The 20,438-nt window shown below is 47.6% G+C and overlaps 2 protein-coding genes and 1 long non-coding RNA gene across 4 annotated transcripts in view; 2 read left to right on the top strand and 1 right to left on the bottom strand.

The window, feature by feature from the left end:
* The first annotated feature begins 625 nt into the window (after nt 1-625).
* On the top strand, nt 626-8,138 carry SMG8 (SMG8 nonsense mediated mRNA decay factor). The gene is made up of 4 exons (XM_083479808.1): nt 626-3,290; nt 3,934-4,079; nt 5,101-5,976; nt 7,645-8,138. The coding sequence occupies exons 1-4, from the start codon at nt 1,370-1,372 to the stop codon at nt 7,840-7,842; spliced, it is 3,141 nt and encodes a 1,046-aa protein (XP_083335934.1). The 5' UTR covers nt 626-1,369; the 3' UTR covers nt 7,843-8,138.
* On the bottom strand, nt 8,135-12,227 carry LOC310695537. 2 transcript variants are annotated; one of them, XR_014520138.1, is made up of 3 exons: nt 11,992-12,227; nt 8,851-8,988; nt 8,135-8,228 (listed from the first exon to the last, which is right to left on the bottom strand). It is a non-coding gene; the product is annotated as an uncharacterized lncRNA (long non-coding RNA). The 2 variants fall into 2 exon arrangements; XR_014520139.1 differs by having other exon boundaries at nt 11,749-12,001.
* Nucleotides 12,228-12,237: 10 nt separating this feature from the next.
* GDPD1 (glycerophosphodiester phosphodiesterase domain containing 1) overlaps nt 12,238-20,438 on the top strand; it is a 29,676-nt gene continuing 21,475 nt past the window's right edge. The window contains exon 1 of the mRNA XM_083480114.1: nt 12,238-12,568. Coding sequence (XP_083336240.1) covers nt 12,433-12,568 — 136 coding nt within the window. The 5' untranslated portion in view covers nt 12,238-12,432. The remainder of the gene's footprint in view (nt 12,569-20,438) is intronic.

Genomic DNA, 20,438 nt, shown 5'->3' with positions numbered 1-20,438 from the left:
TGCTGCACTGCAGATCATGCAGAGTTTACCTTTTTGCTCAGTCTGGGCAAGATACGTAGCTTCTGTCCCCTATCCACCGTCTTCGGACCTTTCTGTCTTTCTTCTAAGGTGGTGAACTGTAGCGCTGTAGGTGTTGGACTACAACTGCCATCATCACTGACCATTGGCCATGCTAGCTGGGACTGATGGGAGTTGGAGTCCAGCAACTTCCAGAGGTTCGCAGGTTCCCCAGCCCTGCTCTTAAAAAGGACTTTAATGACAATCGCCGAGCACACATCTGCATCTGTCAACAGGTGCGCGGGAGGAAATAAGTGGGGAATTCATGGAATTTAGATCATATGTTGCTAGCATATGAAAAGCTGCACAAGGCTATACACGTGTGCAATGCTTAAGGGCCCAATCCTGTGCACGTTGACTTAGAAGGGCGCGCGCTTACGGCAACACCCTGCCTGTAGCTGGTCACGTGCTCCATTCGGAGGCTCGCAGAAAGAGGAAGGGCAGTACCGGGACGCAGCGCCTTCATAGTGATGTCTGAGCATGTGCAAGGAAAGAGTCCTCCGCCTCCCTGCCCTCACTTGTTTCAAAGATAGACTTTAAAAGCAGACTCTCACAACGTTTCCACCTTCTGACTTGACTCTGCAGACCTTTTTTTCCCCTTTGTCTCCTGCCTGCTGTGTTGGCAGCAGGATTTGGGAGGGTCCTTGGGGACGGAATCCTCGATCCCCGTCCCCACCCCGCGAAAACCAAGACGTGCAAGCGAATATTGCTGTTATTTATTTATTTTAACCAAAATAAATAATATATTTCAATAATTCAATAAGGTAGCTGGGCTGCAGCTCCCATCAACCCCGCATTACAAGGGGGTTGGGACCAGATGACCCTTTGGGTCCCTCCCTCCCTCCCTCCCTTTATTTATTTATTTATTTATTTCCATTTATTATTATTATTATTAGAATTAGAATTCCATTAACCCCTGTCAACACGTTCAGTGGTGCGGAATGATGCAGTCCCCGCGGGTTCTCCTTCCTTTAATGGGAAGCCCGCGGGGCTAGATACCTAGCAAGCCTGCCTAGGGCGCAACCTGACAAAACGAAGGGGTGGAGTGTGGAAACAACAGGGGAAATCTCGCCTTCCGACGCTGGGAGTATCCCTCTTCACTTTTTCCCATCTCTACGTTCCCAGAAGGCCTTTTCTTTCTAGCCGCGGCGGCTTATTGGCTGGTGCTTTCGACACATATCGCGTTCTTTTTCCTCCCCGCGCCTGCGCAGTTTCTTCCTTCGTGCTTCCCGGGCTTCGGACGGCGGCTGCTCCCGGGGGGCGACAAAACAGCCCTGCGGGGAGGCTCGCGGTGCCGTTGCAAAAGGCGAGGATGGTGGGCGCGACGGCGGTGCAAGGCCCCGTGGGCTTGCATGAGTTGCTGCTGGCTGGAGCGGAGCGGGGAAGCAGCAGCAGCAGCAGCGCTGGCATTGCTGCCGCCACCCCTGCCGCCAGCACTGCAGCCGCTGCTCCTGCTGCCGCTGCCGCCCCCGCTGCTCCTGCCACCAGCACCACCAGCAGCAGCAGCGTCGCCCCCGGGGTAGTTACCCCGGGGGAGGAAGAGGAGGTCTGCGTGGTGGGGATCTTCGGGAAGACCGCCTTGCAGCTCAGCTCGGAGAAGGCGGCCTTGGTGAACACGGTGTGCGACAGGCAAGTCTTCCCCCTCTTCCAGCGCGGCGGCGAGGCCAGATCTTCCGCTGGAGGAACTGATAGTGGAGGAGGGGAAGGTGGTGGCGGCGGCGGCGGCGGCGCAGACCCAGGAACCGTTTCCCCCTCGGCTTCTTCTTCCGCTTCCTCCTCCGCCTCCTCTTCCGCAGCCTCTTCTTCCCAGGGCGACTACAACCTCCTGGAAGCCTATTACAGCCAGGATTGCAAGGTGCTCTACCTGGTCCTCACGTCCATCTGCGACAGCCACCAGCTTCTGCAAGCCTGCAAGGACCTGGATGCCATGGGGGATGCCCGAGGGCCTGGCAGCTTGGGGGCTCACCTCCTGGCCCCGGGCGGCTCCCAGCTGCCCCACGCCGAGGCCCACGAGTTCTGGAAGCACCAGGAGAAGCTCCACTGCCTCAGCCTCCTCTACCTCTTCTCCGTCTGCCACATCCTGCTCATGGTCCACCCCACCTGCTCCTTCGACATCACCTACGACCGGGTCTTCCGAGCCTTGGACGGCTTGCGGCAGAAGGTGCTGCCCTCTCTGAAGGCCGCTATCAAGGACTGCCCCGTTGGCAAGGACTGGAAGCTCAACTGCAGGCCTTGCCCGCCCCGCCTCCTCTTCCTCTTCCAGCTCAACGGAGCCCTGAAGGTGGAGCCCGCGCCCGGCAGGGGGCAGGAGTTCTGTGGGCACCTGGAAAAGCCCCCCGCGAAGAAGCACTCTCCCAAACGGCGACTCCAGCATGCCTTAGAGGACCAGATCTACCGCATCTTCCGCAAGAGCCGGGTCTTGACCAACCAGAGCATCAACTGCCTCTTCACCGTCCCGGCCAACCAGGCCTTTGTTTACATTGTGGCCGGCGGGGCGCAAGAGGGCGACGACCCCATTGCTGTCTTGCTGGACCAGCTGAGGAGCAACTGCACCACCCGGGAGGCGGAGGCCTCGCTGGCGCCTGCCTTGGCTGGGCCTCGGAGGTACCAGGCCATGCGGCACGGGAGACAGCAGCTGTCTTTCCACGTGGAGAGCAGCAGCAGCAGTTCCAGCTCCTCGGGGCAGCTGGTGGACTGCACCTTGAAGGAGTTCCTCTTCCAGCACGTGGAGCTGGTCCTGGGCAAGAAGGGCTTTGACGACAGTGTAGGGAGGAACCCGCAGCCTTCCCACTTTGAGCTGCCCACCTACCAGAAGTGGGTGGCCACAGCCCTGAAGCTGTACGAAGTGGCCATTGAAGGCAAGGACAGCGACCCATCTTCGGCCATCGGGGAGCTGACCTCCAAAATCATGGGGAGCATCAAGGTTCTGGAAGGCTACCTGGACATTGACACCAAGTTCTCAGAGAACCGCTGCCAGAAGGCCCTCCCCATGGCCCACAGTGCCTACCAGTCCAACCTGCCCCACAACTATACCATGACTGTTCACAAGAACCAGCTGGCCCAGGCCTTGCGGGTCTACAGCCAGCACGCCCGGGGACCAGCCTTTCACAAGTATGCCCTGCAGTTGCACGAAGACTGCTACAAGTTCTGGAGCAACGGGCACCAGCTGTGTGAGGAGCGGAGCTTGACCGACCAGCATTGTGTGCATAAATTTCACTTGCTTCCGAAATCGGGTAAGTTCAGGTCATTCGGGGTTTAGAAGCTCATGGTCTGGACTGTCTTCCTTCCTCCACTCCCAATTTTCTATTTGTTTGCATATGCATCTCACTTAACATACACAAGTTTGGAAATGGGCTCTGCCAGATCACACTAGGCAGGAAGGCAGAGTCTTTTTGCTAATCTTTTAGGTTTCTAGCCCTCATTGTCCTTCACAGTATTGTTCAATCATTTCCTGCTACATGTTCAACTTCCAGAGTGGGGGATCCCTAACTGAAAGGTGAAACTTTCAGCATGTCACATCTTTCTATATACGCATATATGGGTGGGTGGATGGATGGATGGATATACACACACACACACACACACACACATTTTAGACTTAGGGGTCTTTAATCTGTCCTATCTGCATTAAAAGCAAGTACAAAATATTCAGTATAATGACAAGCACCCTTTTGAATAAAATCTGTGGCAACAAATGTTTTCCGGGATAAAAAGGGCTTGCATCACTTCCAAAATGCATGGTTTTTTTGGACTGCAAAAAAGTGGGGTTATGATTCTCAAGTTTCTGGATTCTGTGTTGTTCAAAGCTTTTAAAGAAGCAAAGAAGTCAAAGGAACCAACTGATGGAAGTTTTCCTTCTGTGGCTCTCTTTTTTAGGGGAGAAACCTGAACCAGACAGGAACCCACCTGTCCTGTACCATAACAGCCGAGCTCGCTCCACTGGCACCTGCAACTGTGGGAGGAAACAAGCACCCCGGGATGACCCATTCGACATCAAAGCAGCAAATTACGATTTCTATCAGGTAATTATTTGTCACCTTCCTCTTGCCGATACGGTTGTTAGATAGATGGGTAAACTAACAGCTGAAGACTTGTCATTGTGTGGGCCTTTTCATCCCTCTTTAGAGCCACACTCCTTCTGGGGTAATCTGTCAGGGGCTGCCTTCCGCAGCTGGAATCTGGGCCACAAGTGGGCAGCTTCCTGCCTTTCCCTGTTCCTTCTGCCGGCCCACCCCTGTGCTTTTCCTGCTTCCCTCTTCGTCTCCCCCCAGCAAGTTGCAAGGAAAGGGTTAGATTGCTCTTGCCCAAAGCTTTAAGCCGATGGCTTACAGAGGGCTTTTGTACTTAGGCCAGGGGCAGTAGATTTCCCACCCCTTTTTGAACTAAAGAGTGGGGCCAGGTGCATCTTCCCTTTGCTGCCCAGGAGGGAGGGGGGCACAACCTCCCAGCAGCCTTTGGATACCCAGCTTTCAGGCCTTGGGCTTTTACACAGCATGTTCCTGGAGGCATTTCTATATCGCAAGGGTGGCGAGCCTGTGGCCCCAGGTCCAGGTGTGGCTCTCTGTGTCCCTCTGTTTGGCCCTCAGGACTCTCCCCGAGTCACCCCTGTCCCTTGGGCCACATTCCCACTAGTTGCTTTTGCCTGGCTTGAACGCATTGTTGGGCTGGGACAATTGTTATTATAATTGGGGCAGTTCACAGAATAAAATACAAGATAAAACACCAGTAAATAATTAAACCGACGACCAAAGCCTGGTTGAAGGGGAACAATGGCCCTTGCTCACCTAGAAGGATGGAGGGGTTTGTGTATCTGTGTGCAGATACGGCAGCCTTATGCATGACTGGGCTATGACCTGTGTTACAAAGATAGGAATCTCATTCATTGCTCTACCTGCTTTTGCATCTGTTTTGCATCCACCACTGTTATGCAGCCCCGCAGAAGGTTACCTACAAGGAAACACAACCCTCAAGCTGAACAATGTTCCCCACCCAGCTCTAGGTTGCAAACCTTCTCATTTCTACCCCTTTCTTTTGCTTTCCTAGCTGCTGGAAGAGAAATGCTGTGGGAAACTGGACCACATCAACTTCCCCATCTTCCAGCCAAGCACTCCAGATCCAGCACCGGCAAAGAATGAGACGTCGCCCAGCCCTCCAGAGGGCGAAGCCGAAAAGCTGAAGGAGAAGGAGCCGCAGACTCAGGGGGAGAGCACCAGCCTGAGCTTAGCGCTCAGTCTGGGCCAGTCCACAGACAGCCTGGGGACCTACCCAGCCGACCCTCAGGGCGGAGGGAACAACACAGAGTCTCACGGGCAGGCAGCTGACTCCAAAGGAGAGAAGAGGCCCAGCTTGGTTGACCGCCAAGCCTCGACGGTTGAGTATCTGCCAGGGATGCTCCACTCCAATTGCCCCAAGGGCCTCCTGCCCAAGTTTTCCAGCTGGTCGCTGGTAAAACTCGGCCCTGCCAAGGCCTACAACTTCCACACCGGCTTAGACCAGCAGGGTTTCATCCTGGGAACGAATTACCTAATGCCTTGGGACATTGTCATCCGGACACGGACGGAAGAGGAGGGGGAGCTGGACACGAATTCCTGGCCGGCTCCTAACAAGGCTGTCCCCGGGAAAAGGAGCGCAGTCGTCATGGGCAGAGGGAGGCGGCGGGATGACGTGGCCCGGGCCTTTGTGGGGTTCGAATACGAGGATGCCCGCGGCCGGAGGTTCATGTGTTCGGGCCCCGAGAAGGTCATGAAGGTGATGGGAGGGGGGCCAAAGGAATCGGCTCTCAAGGCTCTCAACTCCGACATGCCCCTGTACATCCTGTCGTCCAACCCGGGGCGGGGGCTGAAGCCGCACTATGCTCAGCTGATGAGACTCTTTGTTGTGGTGCCTGATGCTCCACTGCAGATAGTACTGACGCCACAGGTGAGAAGATTATAGAAAAGCTGGAGTGTATTGTGCTGAGGCCCTACTTTTGGGTTTCTGGCATATGTTAGAACAGGATGCTGGACTAAATGGGCCATTGGCTGTTCTTAGCACACATGGCAGGGTCTGGTTCTATAGGTCAGGGGAAGGCTGCGCAGTATAATAAGTCTTCACAAGATAACCGCAGCAACTGACGTATCAGTATTTCAACATGTGTTTTAGTGAATGTTCTTAGAACATGAGTAGTAGTAATCCTTAGCAGCAGAATGCTAGGCCTGTACTAAATGTCTTTCTTAGATTTACATCCTACCTTTCCAAGGCTTGTGGTCATAGTTCCCCTGCAGTTTTTATCTTTGCACAAAGTCGGTTTGGCTAAGAGGGGGTGACTGGCGCAGGGAGTAGGGCAGTTCTTTTGAAGCGGAGGGCAGATCAAATAAAATTTTGCCTGTTTGGAGGCACTGATAGTCTTGCCATTTCAGTATCACACATCGTGGCTGGGTTTGGGAAACTTCAGGTCCTGAAATGGACCTAAGACCTCCAGCTCTCGCTCTCTCTGTGGCCTTTGGGGTTCTCTCTCCAGGCCCCACACCCTTTGCAGTGCTTTTGCCTGACTGGAATGTGTCCTGGGAGAGTGGCAATACCTCTTGTTTGCCTGGATAGAGTGGGCTTATGTAGAAGCCCCTGACTTTTGCATGGCTAGAGTGTAGCCTGAGAGTCACGTCCATAGATCACTCACTTTTGCCTGTGACCCCACCCACGACTCACATGTGGCCCCTCAGAAGGTTCCCCACGAATGAATGTGGCCCTTGGGGTGGAAATGCTTCCTTGCCCCTGGTTTATGTCATGTTACCTTTATTTGTATTCAGGGTGTCTTTAGACCACTACACTTGATCTTAGCCACAAGGCTGAGAAGTGGATAGCTTTAAAAGAGGACTGGGCAAATTCATGAAGGATAAGGCTATCAATGAATGGCTACAAGCCATGATGGCTATGCTCTGCCTCTACAGTTGGAGCAAGTAGTATGCTTCTCAAAGGGCCAAGCCTCCGCCATGTGCGAATGTGATAAGGAGACGCCGGAGTCGCTTCAGCACATTATGTTCACTTGCCCCTTATTCAATGTGCCACGGGCAAATTTGTTGGGATCAATCATACAGAAACTAGAGGGTACCCCACCAAAATTCCACCTTGCCCAAATCTTGCAGGATAAGGATACTCATACGACCCTGAAAGTGGCTAGGTTTCTGGTCGCTGTCCTTACCCAAAAGCGTTGCCAAGGAGCACCACAAGCTAATTAAGGCGTAGTATGCCATTCCATCTTATAGTATTTTATTGTTACAGTAGTGTTTTAGCGGCTGTTTTTTCCCACGTGCACAAGCTGTTATTTATGTCTTGTTTTTATCTGTATGGGCCTATGGCCGTAATAAAATTATTATTATTATTATTATTATTATTATTATTATTATTATTATTATGCTTCTGAATACCAGTAGTGCAAAACCACAGGAGGGGAGAGTTGCTCCTGTGCTTGAATCCTGGTTTCCCATAGGTATCTGGGTAGCCATGAGCCACTGGCCTGATCCAGTAGGCTTTTCTTATGAGAGACTTGTCATTTTGCTACAGCTACCTGTCTGGAGATTTTGTTTATGTTTGTTTCTCTTTCATTCCTAGGTTCAGCCAGGGCCACCTCCTTGCCCTGTCTTTTACCCTGAGAAACAAGAGATAAAACTTCCTTCTGATGGACTGTGGGTTCTTCGGTTTCCTTATGCCTATGTGACGGAACGTGGACCGTCCTTCCCTCCAAAGGAAAACCAGCAACTGATGAGTTACAAGGTGCTTCGAGGAATATTAAAAGCTGTGATACAATAGGACTTACTTGACCACACAAGTTGATTTGGCTTTGGAATTTAGTATTTTCTTTCCCTCCCCCCAATCTAAATGATGGATTTTGATTACCAACAGCTGGAATTCACACAGCAATCACTGCTTTGATTTTATTGCACTTAAAAAGTCCGGGTGTTGAAACCATATGTATGTGCCAAGTCCTATCAGAGACACTGGATTGGTGGGGTATATTAATGCAGGAGCCAAATTAAGTTCTAGTTTGTAAAGGTCTGTGGATCAAGATGAAGAAAGGAAAAATAAAACATAAGACCTGCTCTTAAGTCATTACTGTTTTATATTGTATTCAAGTGACTGCAACAACATATTGAAGTATATCCTCACTCTGCTGGCTGGGGCTGATGGAGTTTGCTCTTAGGAGGACGGGGATGCAAAGAGAGATGATATGAAAAATCAGCTAAAATGTGCTGCATTAAAGGACCTTCTGGATGCTATTTATTATTATTATTACTATTTAATGTTTATATCCCACTCTTTTACCAATAAATACTCAGAGCCGCTTTAAAAAAAGTGGGACACAATGATGCGATAAAGAACAAATAAAGCACTTTAAAAAGGATTAGAAGCAACCAACCATAAAAGGCAGCAGTTAAAAACAGCAGCAGAGCTAGATGGTAAATGCCTATTTGCATAATTTCTGTTTCTTTCCGGAAAATGTCAGGGCCAGGCAAGTCACCACAGGGAGGGCATTTCAAAGCATCGGCACCACTACTGAAAAGGCCCTGTCTCTTGTGTTTAGTCACTTTGATCATTCATGCAGGGAGCGGGGCCTCCAAAATAGATCTTAAAATGTGGGCAGCTTTATATAAGAATCCTTGTGGGTAATAATTGGATCTAGCACAAGTCTAGAATTATATGCTCCAGTCATCAGGTGCCCCTAGTAATTCTGGTCACCTCCCTTTGGACCAACTGAAGTTTCCAAATCCTCTATCCAGTTTCCTGGGAATAAATGCCACTGAATTCAATGAAACTTACTTCTGAGTAGACAGCCAAAGGATTGTACTGAAGTGTGGATGTCATGTCCATCTTCTATAAAAGGTGATTCAATCAAAGCTGCTAAAAGGCAATCTTGGCTGAAGCTGGTAAAACATACATCTGGCAGCTAATTGTCTCCTGCTTGACAAAAGGGGAAGGGGTGAGAAGGAAAAACACAGACCATTAGGAAACAGATATTTTATGTGGACAGATCTTTTTTATATATAAAAAAGCAGAACTTGAACTAAAAACTTCTTAAACATCAGCGATTCTTTTAAAGTGTTGCAACAACAAAGGGCATTTTTTTTTGCTGCTCTGTCGTTTGGACTTCCAGCTAATTCCAGATGTGGAATAGCATGTTACAATTATTCAAACATGATTGGGAAATATTCTGGCCTGGTTAGATTTTTTTTGCTTTTTATTTAATCTATGCACATTCCTGGCCTTGAACCTTTGCCTTCAAAAGAGGAGCAAGGCCTGCCAATGACCTTTTGGACTATGCAAGTCCTTGTTCAAATTGAGCTGTCCTTTTCTCCCTCTCTGCACTGTGGCTCCACCTGCTGCTCCTGCAGAAAACAGCCAAAGGCTTTGGTGCACTCTTGCAAATAATCCCACAATGTTTGTTCAGTTTTATGGCACACCTGCAGATATGAGCCTGTGTTTAGTCATTTAGGACCTTAAAAAGAAAACAGTAATCTAACCCGCCCACCTAGTGACCAGGATGGGGTCTACACAGGTAACCAAGTGAGGGATTGTCAGCAGTTGGAAACCTTGAGCCTTCAGGCCTAATTTGGCTTTCCTGCTCTCCCTGTTTGGCCCACAAGGCTGATCTGGTCAAGCCATACCCACTTGTCTATAACCTGCCATGATATGACATTGGGTACAGGGCAGATTATGGTAAGTCACAGCTGCAAAGGAATGTTCATTTTTTTTGGCTGTGCCTTGAATTCAACACCTTACCCTGCTGTGCTGTTTTGTTAAGGGACTGGATATGCTCTGGGACCCCTGATCGCTGCTGTGTGTTTCCAATCCCTGCTGAAAGCAACACAACAGGGAAGGTGCCAAATTCAAGCAGCACAGCTGCAGCTATAAAGGAACAACCTCAATTAACTGAAAGTTATGGAACGTCAGTGTTTCATTTTGAACAGAAATATGTTGGAAGTGCTGCAGATGTCCTTGGCCTCTTTGGGGAAGCCAGATCAGACTGATTTTTTTCTTTAAGTTATTGATAAGCTGGTGTCAGTTTGCATGGTGGTTTGGAACACAGTTCAGGAGGAAAGGTCTCTGTCCCAAGGAGGTTACAAACTAGAATCTGTCCACAAGTGAAACAGAGGAAAGGAAACAATTTATGGTTGTTTCTGTTATACAGGACAATGCTTTGTTACAGGGCAGCAGTGGTATCCAACATGGTGCCCTCCAGATGTTGCTGGACTACAACTCCCATCATCCCTGACTGTTGGCCAATACTGCCTAGGGCTGATGGGAGTTGTAGTCCAAGGATACCCGAAGGGCACTTTAAGCTACACCTGCAGTAGAGTTTGGGAAGCAGAGGGTTGTGTTGAAGTGTTCATGGAAAAGGTAGGTTTTGAGGAAGGGCTGGCAGGAATAAAGAGCAATGGCATCATTAATAATAATAATAATAATAATAATAATTTTTATTTATATCCCGCCCTCCCCAGCCGAAGCCGGGCTCAGGGCGCCTAACAACAATCAAACAATCAAATAATCCAACATTCTAAAAACATTTCATTATAAAAATTAATTAAAATCAAATTAATGGCAACCATTAAGCAAAATTCTGTGCAGGTTGCCAGAGGAGGGAGTCAGGCTGGGCCCTGACCAAAGGCCTGGTGGAACAACTCTGTCTTGCAGGCCCTGCGGAAAGATGTCAAGTCCCTCAGGGCCCTAGTCTCTTGTGACAGAGCGTTCCACCAGATTGGAGCCGCAGCCGAGAAAGCCCTGGCTCTAGTTGAGGCTAGCCTAACCTCTCTGAGGCCTGGGACCTTCAAGATGTTTTTATTTGCAGACCGTAGGTTCCTCTGTGGGGCATACCAGGAGAGGTGGTCCCGTAGGTACGAGGGTCCTAGGCCGTATAGGGCTTTAAAGGTTAAAACCAGCACCTTAAACCTGATCCTGTACTCCACCGGGAGCCAATGCAGCTGGTATAGCACCGGATGAATGTGATCTCGCAGCGAAGACCCCATAAGGAGTCTCGCCGCGGCATTCTGCACCCGCTGGAGTTTCTGGGTCAGTCTCAAGGGCAGCTGTTCTCAGAAGCTTCTGCTCACATAGAGCATCATAGAATTGTAGAATTGGATGGGACCGTGTGGGTCATCTAGTCCAATCTGCTGCCATGCAGGAATCTTCTTCCCAACCTGGGGCTCGAACCCGTGTCCCTGAGATTAAGAGTCTCATGCTCTACCGACTGAGCTATTGAGCCAGAACATGATCACTAAAAGTAAAATACACTCCCCCAAAATGTTAACTTAGAATTACCATACTAATCACAGCCTCTTTTGCATCCTGGACTAAATAATAGCTGCAACTAATAGAGTGACTGTGTTGGTCTGTTTTAGTCTATTAAAACCTTATTATGGAGTTAAAGGTTTGGGCATGTGTCTATGTAGCATAAGCAAATGGGGGTGTCTTAGTAGGATGAATTAATACAGTAATTGTCGTGTGCAAGTCTGTTGAATATCTTTTGTATATGACACTGCCCAAAAGTATAAATCTTAGTGTGGCCTTAATTAAATAGCTTTTTTTTAAATGAAGAATGGCTAAGAAGATACTTTAAAGACTCCTGCAACTCCACCCTGGCACCTTATGGTGAAGGGCGGGTAAGAATTGGAAATAACATCAGTAACGGTAATGGGTCGTATCCATCTAAGTTCTACTCACGAGTAGCCCCATTGAATCTGATGGACTTAAATCAAAGTCATGCTCCTTCTTTTCCATGGTTCTTGTCTGAGCAAGATAAACACTGAATACTACCCAATATTATTATCATTATTATCTTAGAAATACTAAGCTTTATTGGCACTACTGTTTTAACGTGTTGTTAATTATTATTCCTTAAACCTTGGTGGCATTCGTCATTCTAAAGCGCGAGGAGGGGAAGAGTCACCGTTATTTCAGATTTACCTCACACACTGGATTGGCCGCGGCCCATGACGTCACAGCGGAGCCATCGCAACCGCCAACCCCAGCAATCCCTTTCTTTCCTCCGCCGCCGCCAACATTCTTCGCCGCTCCGCGCTAAAATCGTTATTGTCGGGCCGCGCGCTTCGCCGACCAATCAGCGCGCCGAGCGCGCTCGCGCCTACTCTCCCATCTCCCTCACCGCTATCCTTATCATCATCATCACTCCCCCCCCCACCAACCGCAAGTGGGACTGGCGCATGCGCTGCCGGAGTGGGCGGAGCTCCCTGGCGGTCCGGAGAAAAGACAAGGGAGCGGTGGCCGGTCGCCTCAGACCCCCGCTCAGGAGGGAGCGGGCGGTACTAGGCAAGAGGAGCTGCGTTTCCGCAGCTCTCGGCGCCTGCCGCCTTCCATTCCTCCTCGGCCGCCTGAGGAGGAGCGACCATGTCGGTCGTCTTCTACATCCTCTCCACGCTGGGCGGCTACCTCTTCACCTCGGCGCTGCTGCTGAAGTACCCGGGCTTGCTCCACCGACCCAAGCGCCACCGCTTCCGATGCCGGCACATCTCCCACCGCGGCGGTGAGGGCGGCCGCTGGGCGTCGTTGTATTCATGTATAGGCATATATATTGTCAAATCGAGAGGCAGGATTTTTCTTTTTCTTTTGTGAAGGGGCGCAGCTTTATTTTGGGGAGTGGGCGTAGCAATCGAGAGAGAGAAAAGGGGGTGTTCTCTGGTGGAGAGGATTTTGGGGGGGTGTTGCCCACCTTACCATTTGTAATTATTAAATACGGGTGTTTTTTAAAATATTGAGGCTATCCCGAAGAATATGGGAGGGAAGCTGTTACAAATTGAATCATACAATAATGATAATTGGGGGCGGGGGGAGGGTCTTGCCTTACTAATAATAATATTCGCAGTATTTATATCCCTCTCTTAGCTGGACATTTTCAATCCCAGAGCAGGGAACAAACAGAGAAAATAAACAGAGAAAAACAATATACAAAAAATGCGAAATCATATAAAGGGGGCGTCCCTAGTATATTATTTATTTGTAATTATTGAATGCACTGTTTTTAATGTTGTTTGTTAGTCACCCAGGGAATATGAGAGGGAAGCTGTATGAATTTAATAATATAATAATGGTAATTTTGTGGGGGGAGGGGGATTTGTCTTATTATCTATTTGTAATGATTAAGTACATTATTTTTAATATTATTTATAAGTGTCCAAATGGCTATTTATTGATGGGAGGGAAGCATTTGTAATGAATGTTCTTGGGGCAGTGCAGATTTTTGGGTGGGGGACAGATATTTTGTGGGGAGGCAAGAACTGGAGAGAAAACTATTATTATTATTAGAGCATTTTGGTGGTGACAAGTTTGGAGAAAATATTGGGGGGGGGGCAACAAATGGAGATAAATCTTCTGAGGAGGGGTGGAAGGGGGGGCTACAAAGAACTATAGGGGCAACAGATTGTGATACAAAAATAATACATTCTTGGGCAGGAACTGAATTGGGGGGGTTATGGTAGAGGAGAGAGAAGACCCACTTGCCCTCCCCCCCCTTGGGGGTGATGAAAAATGTGTATGTGTACAAGGTCACACCCCCAGCCTAGCCCCTGAAAATCTCCGGGTGAAGCAATTGATTGTCCTAGGGACTTCAGCGGCAATTTAAAAAGAAGGGAGAACATTGGCGGTGATGCTGGCCTTGCTCGCTCACTCTCTTCCTCTCTCAAAAAAGCTGACCTTGAAATCTGTGCCCCCTCCTTGCTCCCCCGCCCCTAAGAAAAGGGGTGGAGATTGCTACCTTTCTTTCATGCCTAGCCTCCCCCCCCAAAAAAAAATAAAACACTTCTTCAGACATCAGCAAGCAAATTTTACTGTGATGATAATGTCTGAATGTTGAAATAGAGATTATATTCTGTTTTTGTATGTTACACTGTTATTTTTCATCATCCTCTCTCTGGGCTGCTTCTCACCCCCTCCACACAATGGCAAGTTTCCTTTCCTCTCTCTCCCCCTATCCTCTTTAGAGAGGATCTGCCTTTTTCAACATCCCCCAAATCTGGCCAGCTTTGTTTTCTAAAGTTCTCACACACACTCCTTTATGCAGTCCTCCCCTCTAGTATCCCTTTCATTCTTCCTCCCCGTTCTTCCTCCCCAAGCCCTCCCTTTTGTCAGACACTTCTCTGCTTCGGATTTCAGAAGTGTCTTTCAGAAGTATCATTTAGATTTTCCAACCTCTCCCTCCCCCTTCTGCAACTTGTCTGCTTCCTAAACTTCACAACTCCTTCCACCTTTTTGTATCCTTTGGAATTCCTTTTTTGTACGTCCCCCTCCCTATGCCCTGTTATCTTGTCAGCCATCTGTCAAACTTTAAATAGGCAATTTCAGAATATTCTCTTTTTTAGAGATGTTGCAAAATCTGTCTTGTTTAGGCAGGCTGCAGCCCTGAGAGGGCAGCAGGGTCAGGGTTAAGCTGGGAGTAGGTGGGTTTCAGGGCAGCTAATGGAGAGCATGCTTTTAAATCTTGTTTTGTTTTAAAAGCAGTCTTTTAATTGGGTCTGTCCCAAGTTCATATGGAGATAGGGCTTTAAAAAAATCAATGAACTATAATCCTGTGCCTGTCTTTTTGGGAGGCATTATTATTAACAATGTTTCTATACTGCCCTTCGTCGGAGGATCACAGGGTTTACAGGTTTACAGTATAAAAACACAACAATACATACGATATGCATGCCAGACCTTTATTGAGCAACCTGTGCTTAAATTGTGTTGGACGCTTCGTAACTTTGTGAGCACGCACCTTGCAGTAGTTATTCCCTACCCCTTTATGATAGGAAGGTCTATTCTCCCCAGTGGCATAGCGTGGGTTGTCAGCACCCGGGGCAAGGCAAGTAATTTGCGCCCCCTAACCCGTGGATTTGCGCCCCCTAACCCATGGATTTGCCCTAACCCCAGATGTTGCGCCCGGTGCGGCCGGCCCCCCCTGCACCCCCCACGCTATGCCACTGATTCTCCCCATCCCAAATCTCTCACCATTTGATACAAGCTTCCTTAGAGTTGAATGTCAACTACGTGTGCTGAAAAGGAAGTAATACAAAGGTAAGAGGTACCAGCACCTATGTGTTCATTAGCATTACAATAAATAAGAAGAACATAAGAAGAGCCTCTTGGATCAGGCCAAAGTGAGCCCATCTAGCTCAGCATCCTGTTCTCACAGTAGAGGAAGGAGGTAAAATGCTCATCATGCTCCTTTTTTGCAAGAGGGGTTTCTGAATCCTTTAATGGTATATTTCCATTAGCCCTAAACGGCCTCGGTCCAGTATACCTGAAGGAGCGTCTCCACCCCCATTGTTCTGCCCGGACGCTGAGGTCCAGCGCCAAGGGCCTTCTGGCGGTTCCCTCATTGCGAGAAGCAAAGCTACAGGGAACCAGGCAAAGGGCCTTCTCGGTGGTGGCGCCCGCCCTGTGGAACGCCCTTCCAGCAGATGTCAAAGCGATAAACAACTACCTGACATTCAGAAGACATCTTAAGGCAGCCCTGTTCAGGGAAGTTTTTAACGTGTGCTATTTTACTGTATTTTTGGTTTCTATGGAAGCCGCCCAGAGTGGCTGGGGAGGCCCAGCCAGATGGGCGGGGTATAAATAATAAATTATTATTATTATTATTATTATTATTATTATTATTATTATTATTATTTCACAACTCTACATTTTATCTTAGTAATTGCTCAGCTAGGTCATTTTACCAGCCAATGGCAATTAAAATGTCATCTTTCCTCAAGGGATTTCACTTGACTCACTTTCTAATCTGTTTAGCCTGTGCTATTGGGTGACAGAGAGAAGGCGGAACTGCACAACACCTACTTTGCCTCTGTCTTCATCCAAAACGAAAGTGGCACCTAACCGGGTAAATCATGCAGCATAATAAATAACACAATAAATCATGCAAGGAGGGAGATGAAGCCCAAGATAGGAAAAGAGCTGGTAAGGGAACACCTAGCTGCTTTAAATGAACTCAAATCTCCAGGACCTGATGCGCTGCACCCAAGGGTACTAAAGGAGCTTGCAGATATCATCTCAGAGCATCTGTTTATAAACTTTGTGAACTCTTGGAGAGCAGGTGAGGTCCCTGCAGACTGGAGGCGGACAAATGTTGTTTCCATCTTTGAAAGGGGTGTGGGAGAGCAACAAAAAGTTCAGTGGTTCTCAGAGTGTGTGGCATACCCAAACTAACAAAATGAATTTCAGCAGGGACAAATGTAAGGTTCTACACTTAGGAAGGAATAAGAAGCTGTGCAAATATAAGATGGGGGACACCTGTGAACAGGATCTAGGGGTCTTAGTAGACCACAAGCTGAACACAAATCAGCAGAGTGATGCAGCAGCAAAAAAAAGTTAATGCTATTTTAGGCTGCATCAGCAGAAGTAAAATATACTAGTCATACTAGTCCTGTTCTGTTCTGCCTTGGTCCATTCTGCCTTGGAGTCTGTTGAGTTCTAGGCACTACAATTTAATAAGGACATTTACAAGCTGGAATGTGCAGGGAAGGATGTCCAGGATAATAATGGGTCTGGAAACAAAGACTTATGAGGAATGGTTGGTGGAACTGGGTATGTTTAGTCTGGTAAAAAGGGCACTGAGAGGAGATAAGATAGCCATCTTCAAATATCGTAAGGGGCTATCACATGGAAGGTGGATCAAACTTGTTTTCTTCTGCTCTGGAGGGTAGAACCCAAACCAATGGATTCAAGTTACAAGAAAGGAGATTCTGACTAAAGATCAGAAAAAAATTATTGACAGTAAGAGCTGTCTGACAGTGGAACAGACTCCCACAAGAGGGGGTGGACTCTCCTTGCTTGAAGGTTTTAAAGCAGAGGTTGAATTCATGTGTGATCTAGTGGAGATACAGTGGTGCCTCGCAAGACGAAATTAATTCGTTCCATGATTTTTTTTGTCTAGCGAATTTTTCGTCTTGCAAAGCACGGTTTCCCATAGGAATGCATTGAAAATCAATTAATGTGTTCCTATGGTCAAAAAAAGTCCAAACAAAGCCAAATTTGGTACAACAAGAGTTTATTAAGTGCTCTTTAAAGTCACACATACTGTAAAGAGCATTTCAAAATTCAAACCCAGAATTTTTTTAAAAAAAATTAGAGTGGCCCAATGGTCACAGAAAATCATAAAAATGCAGGGGGGGGGGAACCACAAGCTTCCAGATTCTTGCAAACCCCTCCCCAACTGTTCCCCCAGCCACCCAGCACACAGAAATTCAAATCCATAATTTTTTTTAAAAAAACAGCAGAGTGGCCCAATGGTCACAGAAAATCATAAAAAATGCAGGAAAAAAACACACAAGCTTCCAGATTCTTGCAAACCCCTTCCCAACACCAAGTCCTTGAATTCCAAACACCCCAACCCAAAATCCAACCCCCCCAAAAAAAGTTTTAAAAGCTTAACTTACCAAATGGCTGCAAAAGAAGGAAAAGCTTTTGGAAAAGCTTCAAAAATCACCAAAGTCTTTAAAAACCTCAAAAAAGGCTACTATGTACACTGCGTTCTATGAGTTGCTCCTCGAAGTCAAGTCGCAACTGTATTAACGGTGTTAAGAAAAAGGAAACAAACTTGCAAGACGTTTTTGTCTTGCGAAGCAAGCCCATAGGGAAATTCGTCTTGCGAAGCAGCTCAAAAACGAAAAACCCTTTCGTCTAGCGAGTTTTCCGTCTTGCGAGGCATTCGTCTTGCGGGGCACCACTGTACCTGCATTGCAGGGAGTTGGATTAGATGACCCTCAGAGTTCCTTCCAATGCTACAATTCTATGCTTCTAATCCAGAAGCTTTTAAATGAATGGATGAGGGCATATAAGCAATCACAGAACCTGCAGTCCAGTCCTGAGCTGTTAATACCTACCTTGCACTCTGAACTGAGGCTGCTTTCTGCGTGATGAAGCTTCCCAGGAGTAAACCTCCATCAGCGCATTCCATGAAGATTATCCTGCAAAGCTAATGCCTTCCACTTCTATTGTGCAAAAGTAAGATGTGTGACCAAAGTAAGTTGTGACCTTCAGTTGAAGTGGGATACTTGCCTTGTTTGAACTGGTTCTTGTATTGTCCCTGAAGAGGCTGGCCAGACCAAGGCTGTTTTCTGCAGGAATTAGCTTTAAGTACAGATGTTTAAGTACAGCTGCGTGCAAGGATGATCAGGATTTTTCAGCTCCATCAAAAGAATTTAGGCATCTGGATGACAAGACCCTTGTCACCTTTTCCTTGCTCCATTCACCTGCTTATACTACTTCCATTTGCTGCCTTCCATGCATCCCCTAAGGGACGCGGGTGGCGCTGTGGGTTAAACCACAGAGCCTAGGACTTGCCGATCAGAAGGTCGGCAGTTCGAATCCCCGCGATGGGGTGAGCTCCCGTTCCTCGGTCCCTGCTCCTGCCAACCTAGCAGTTCGAAAGCACGTCAAAGTGCAAGTAGATAAATAGGTACCGCTCCGGCAGGAAGGTAAATGGCATTTCCGTGCGCTGCTCTGGCTCGCCAGAAGCAGCTCAGTCATGCTGGCCACGTGACCCGGAAGCTGTACGCCTGCTCCCTCGGCCAATAAAGCGAGATGAGCGCCGCAACCCCAGAGTCGGCCACGACTGGACCTAATGGTCAGGGGTCCCTTTACCTTTTACCTATGCATCCCCTAGACCTGGAATATAACTAGAACTCACCAGGTTAAGACTCTCTCCCACCTCTATAAAATCTTTCTCTGTTGCATCCTTGTGTTCGTTTGCTGGTTGTAATCACAGAAGAATTGACCCTTTCCTCACCTCTGCTCCTCCATCAAGCTGTAATCTCTCCTTTCGTTTTTGTCTTCCATTATTTAGATTTTTAATGCTCTCTGGGCAGGGATACTGGTTCTTCACAGGGGCAGGGAGAAAAGGGAGGCTTTCTTATTTGTGTTGGGTCAATGCCTTCTGTCCTGATGAATGTGATGTGCCTTGTTTTAAGGCCTTTTAATCTTTCTATCTGCTGGCTGTACTGTTACCTGCCATATAAAAGCCACCTTGTTTGCTGCCTCCCATCTAATTCAGAAATCAAACTCTGCCTCATCCTGAGCATCAACATGAATGCTTCAAGTTGTCTCAGTTTACAAGCCTTCATAGAACTTCCTCATCTATTATTAGTAGACAGACCTGCATTAAGAAACTGCTTGTTCTGGAAGATGAGTAACTGAGCTCTCAGATACTCTTATTCCAGAGCCCTGAATCTCCCATCCCTGAGTGGATGAGCTTTCTTTTTTACTTCTGCTACACAATATGCTTTCTACTGAGTAGATTTGAATGAATGATGCTTGCGGAGGTTCAGTAGCAGAGCTGCCAAACATGCAAATATGAGACCTTTGTTTGGCCTGTTGAAAAGTGTGCTTGTTTAATCAGGAATGGTTTTATTATTGTTACTGCTGTTATATTTATTTGATGTTTTACCTGCCTTTTTACTATCAGGTCCCACGGCAGGTTACAAGTGATCAAAAAGTCAGTAATATATAAAATTAAAAAGACTTTAAAACAAATTGCACTTAACAGGCGTAGGGTGGGTACCAAAAATATACATCTTAGATGTCAAAGGCCAATGTAAAGAAGTGTGTTTTCAGAATACAGCAGAAACTGTATAATGAAGGTGTCAGGTGCACCTCTCTGGGTCTTCTGGGCCACTACTATTCCAAACTTCTGAAGGTGATTGAACGTCCAAGATCTGCTGATGTTAACATCCAAGAGGGTCTGTAGGGAAAGAGGCAGTCTTTCAAATATTTGGGGCCTAAGTCATTTAAAGCTTTGAACACTAATGTGAGCACCTTGAATTGGGCCTGGATTGGGCCTTGAACTGGCAACCAACTATATTAGCCCTACTGGGCATCTACATGCACCTGTGTTTTCAAGTGGTGGATACAGTAAGCTCTTTGGCCCCTGTTCATGTTGAACCGTAAGGCTGCTCCATTTGCTCAAGATACAGGTCATAGATAAGTAGTGATGGCTCTCTTCCACATTGGGTTGTTAAGAGTTGGTTTAAGATGCCAAGTTGAAATTAGATCAGATCTAAAACCACTCATTGCACACTTTCGTTGACTTGCGTAGGATTTGCCCCCATGCGGCACATATTGTGGTATAATCATTCTTTTACATTTCCCCTTCCAGGGAACCGATTCTAAAGACCTTCTGTCCCAGGATAACAAAGCGATATAGGCTTGCCTTGAGAGTGTCTGGCACTTATCTAGGTCACATTTCATTAGAGTTAAATTACATAGAGGTAAGAAGATCAGGCACTAATGCACCTGAATCTTCTGCAAGCTGGGCTGGTCCTCTGACTTAAACTCACTTTGTAATGTGGGATTCCAGGTTTCATCCTCAGCTGGCTGATGCAACTCAGTTCTCTGACATGTGGAAATAAAAGGCCAACTTT

Source organism: Podarcis liolepis, assembly GCF_965112155.1.
Source record: "Podarcis liolepis genome assembly, chromosome: 16".
Taxonomy (NCBI): domain Eukaryota; kingdom Metazoa; phylum Chordata; class Lepidosauria; order Squamata; family Lacertidae; genus Podarcis; species Podarcis liolepis.
The sequence above is the reverse complement of the archived record's forward strand: the minus strand, read 5'-3'. Positions and strand labels throughout refer to the sequence as shown.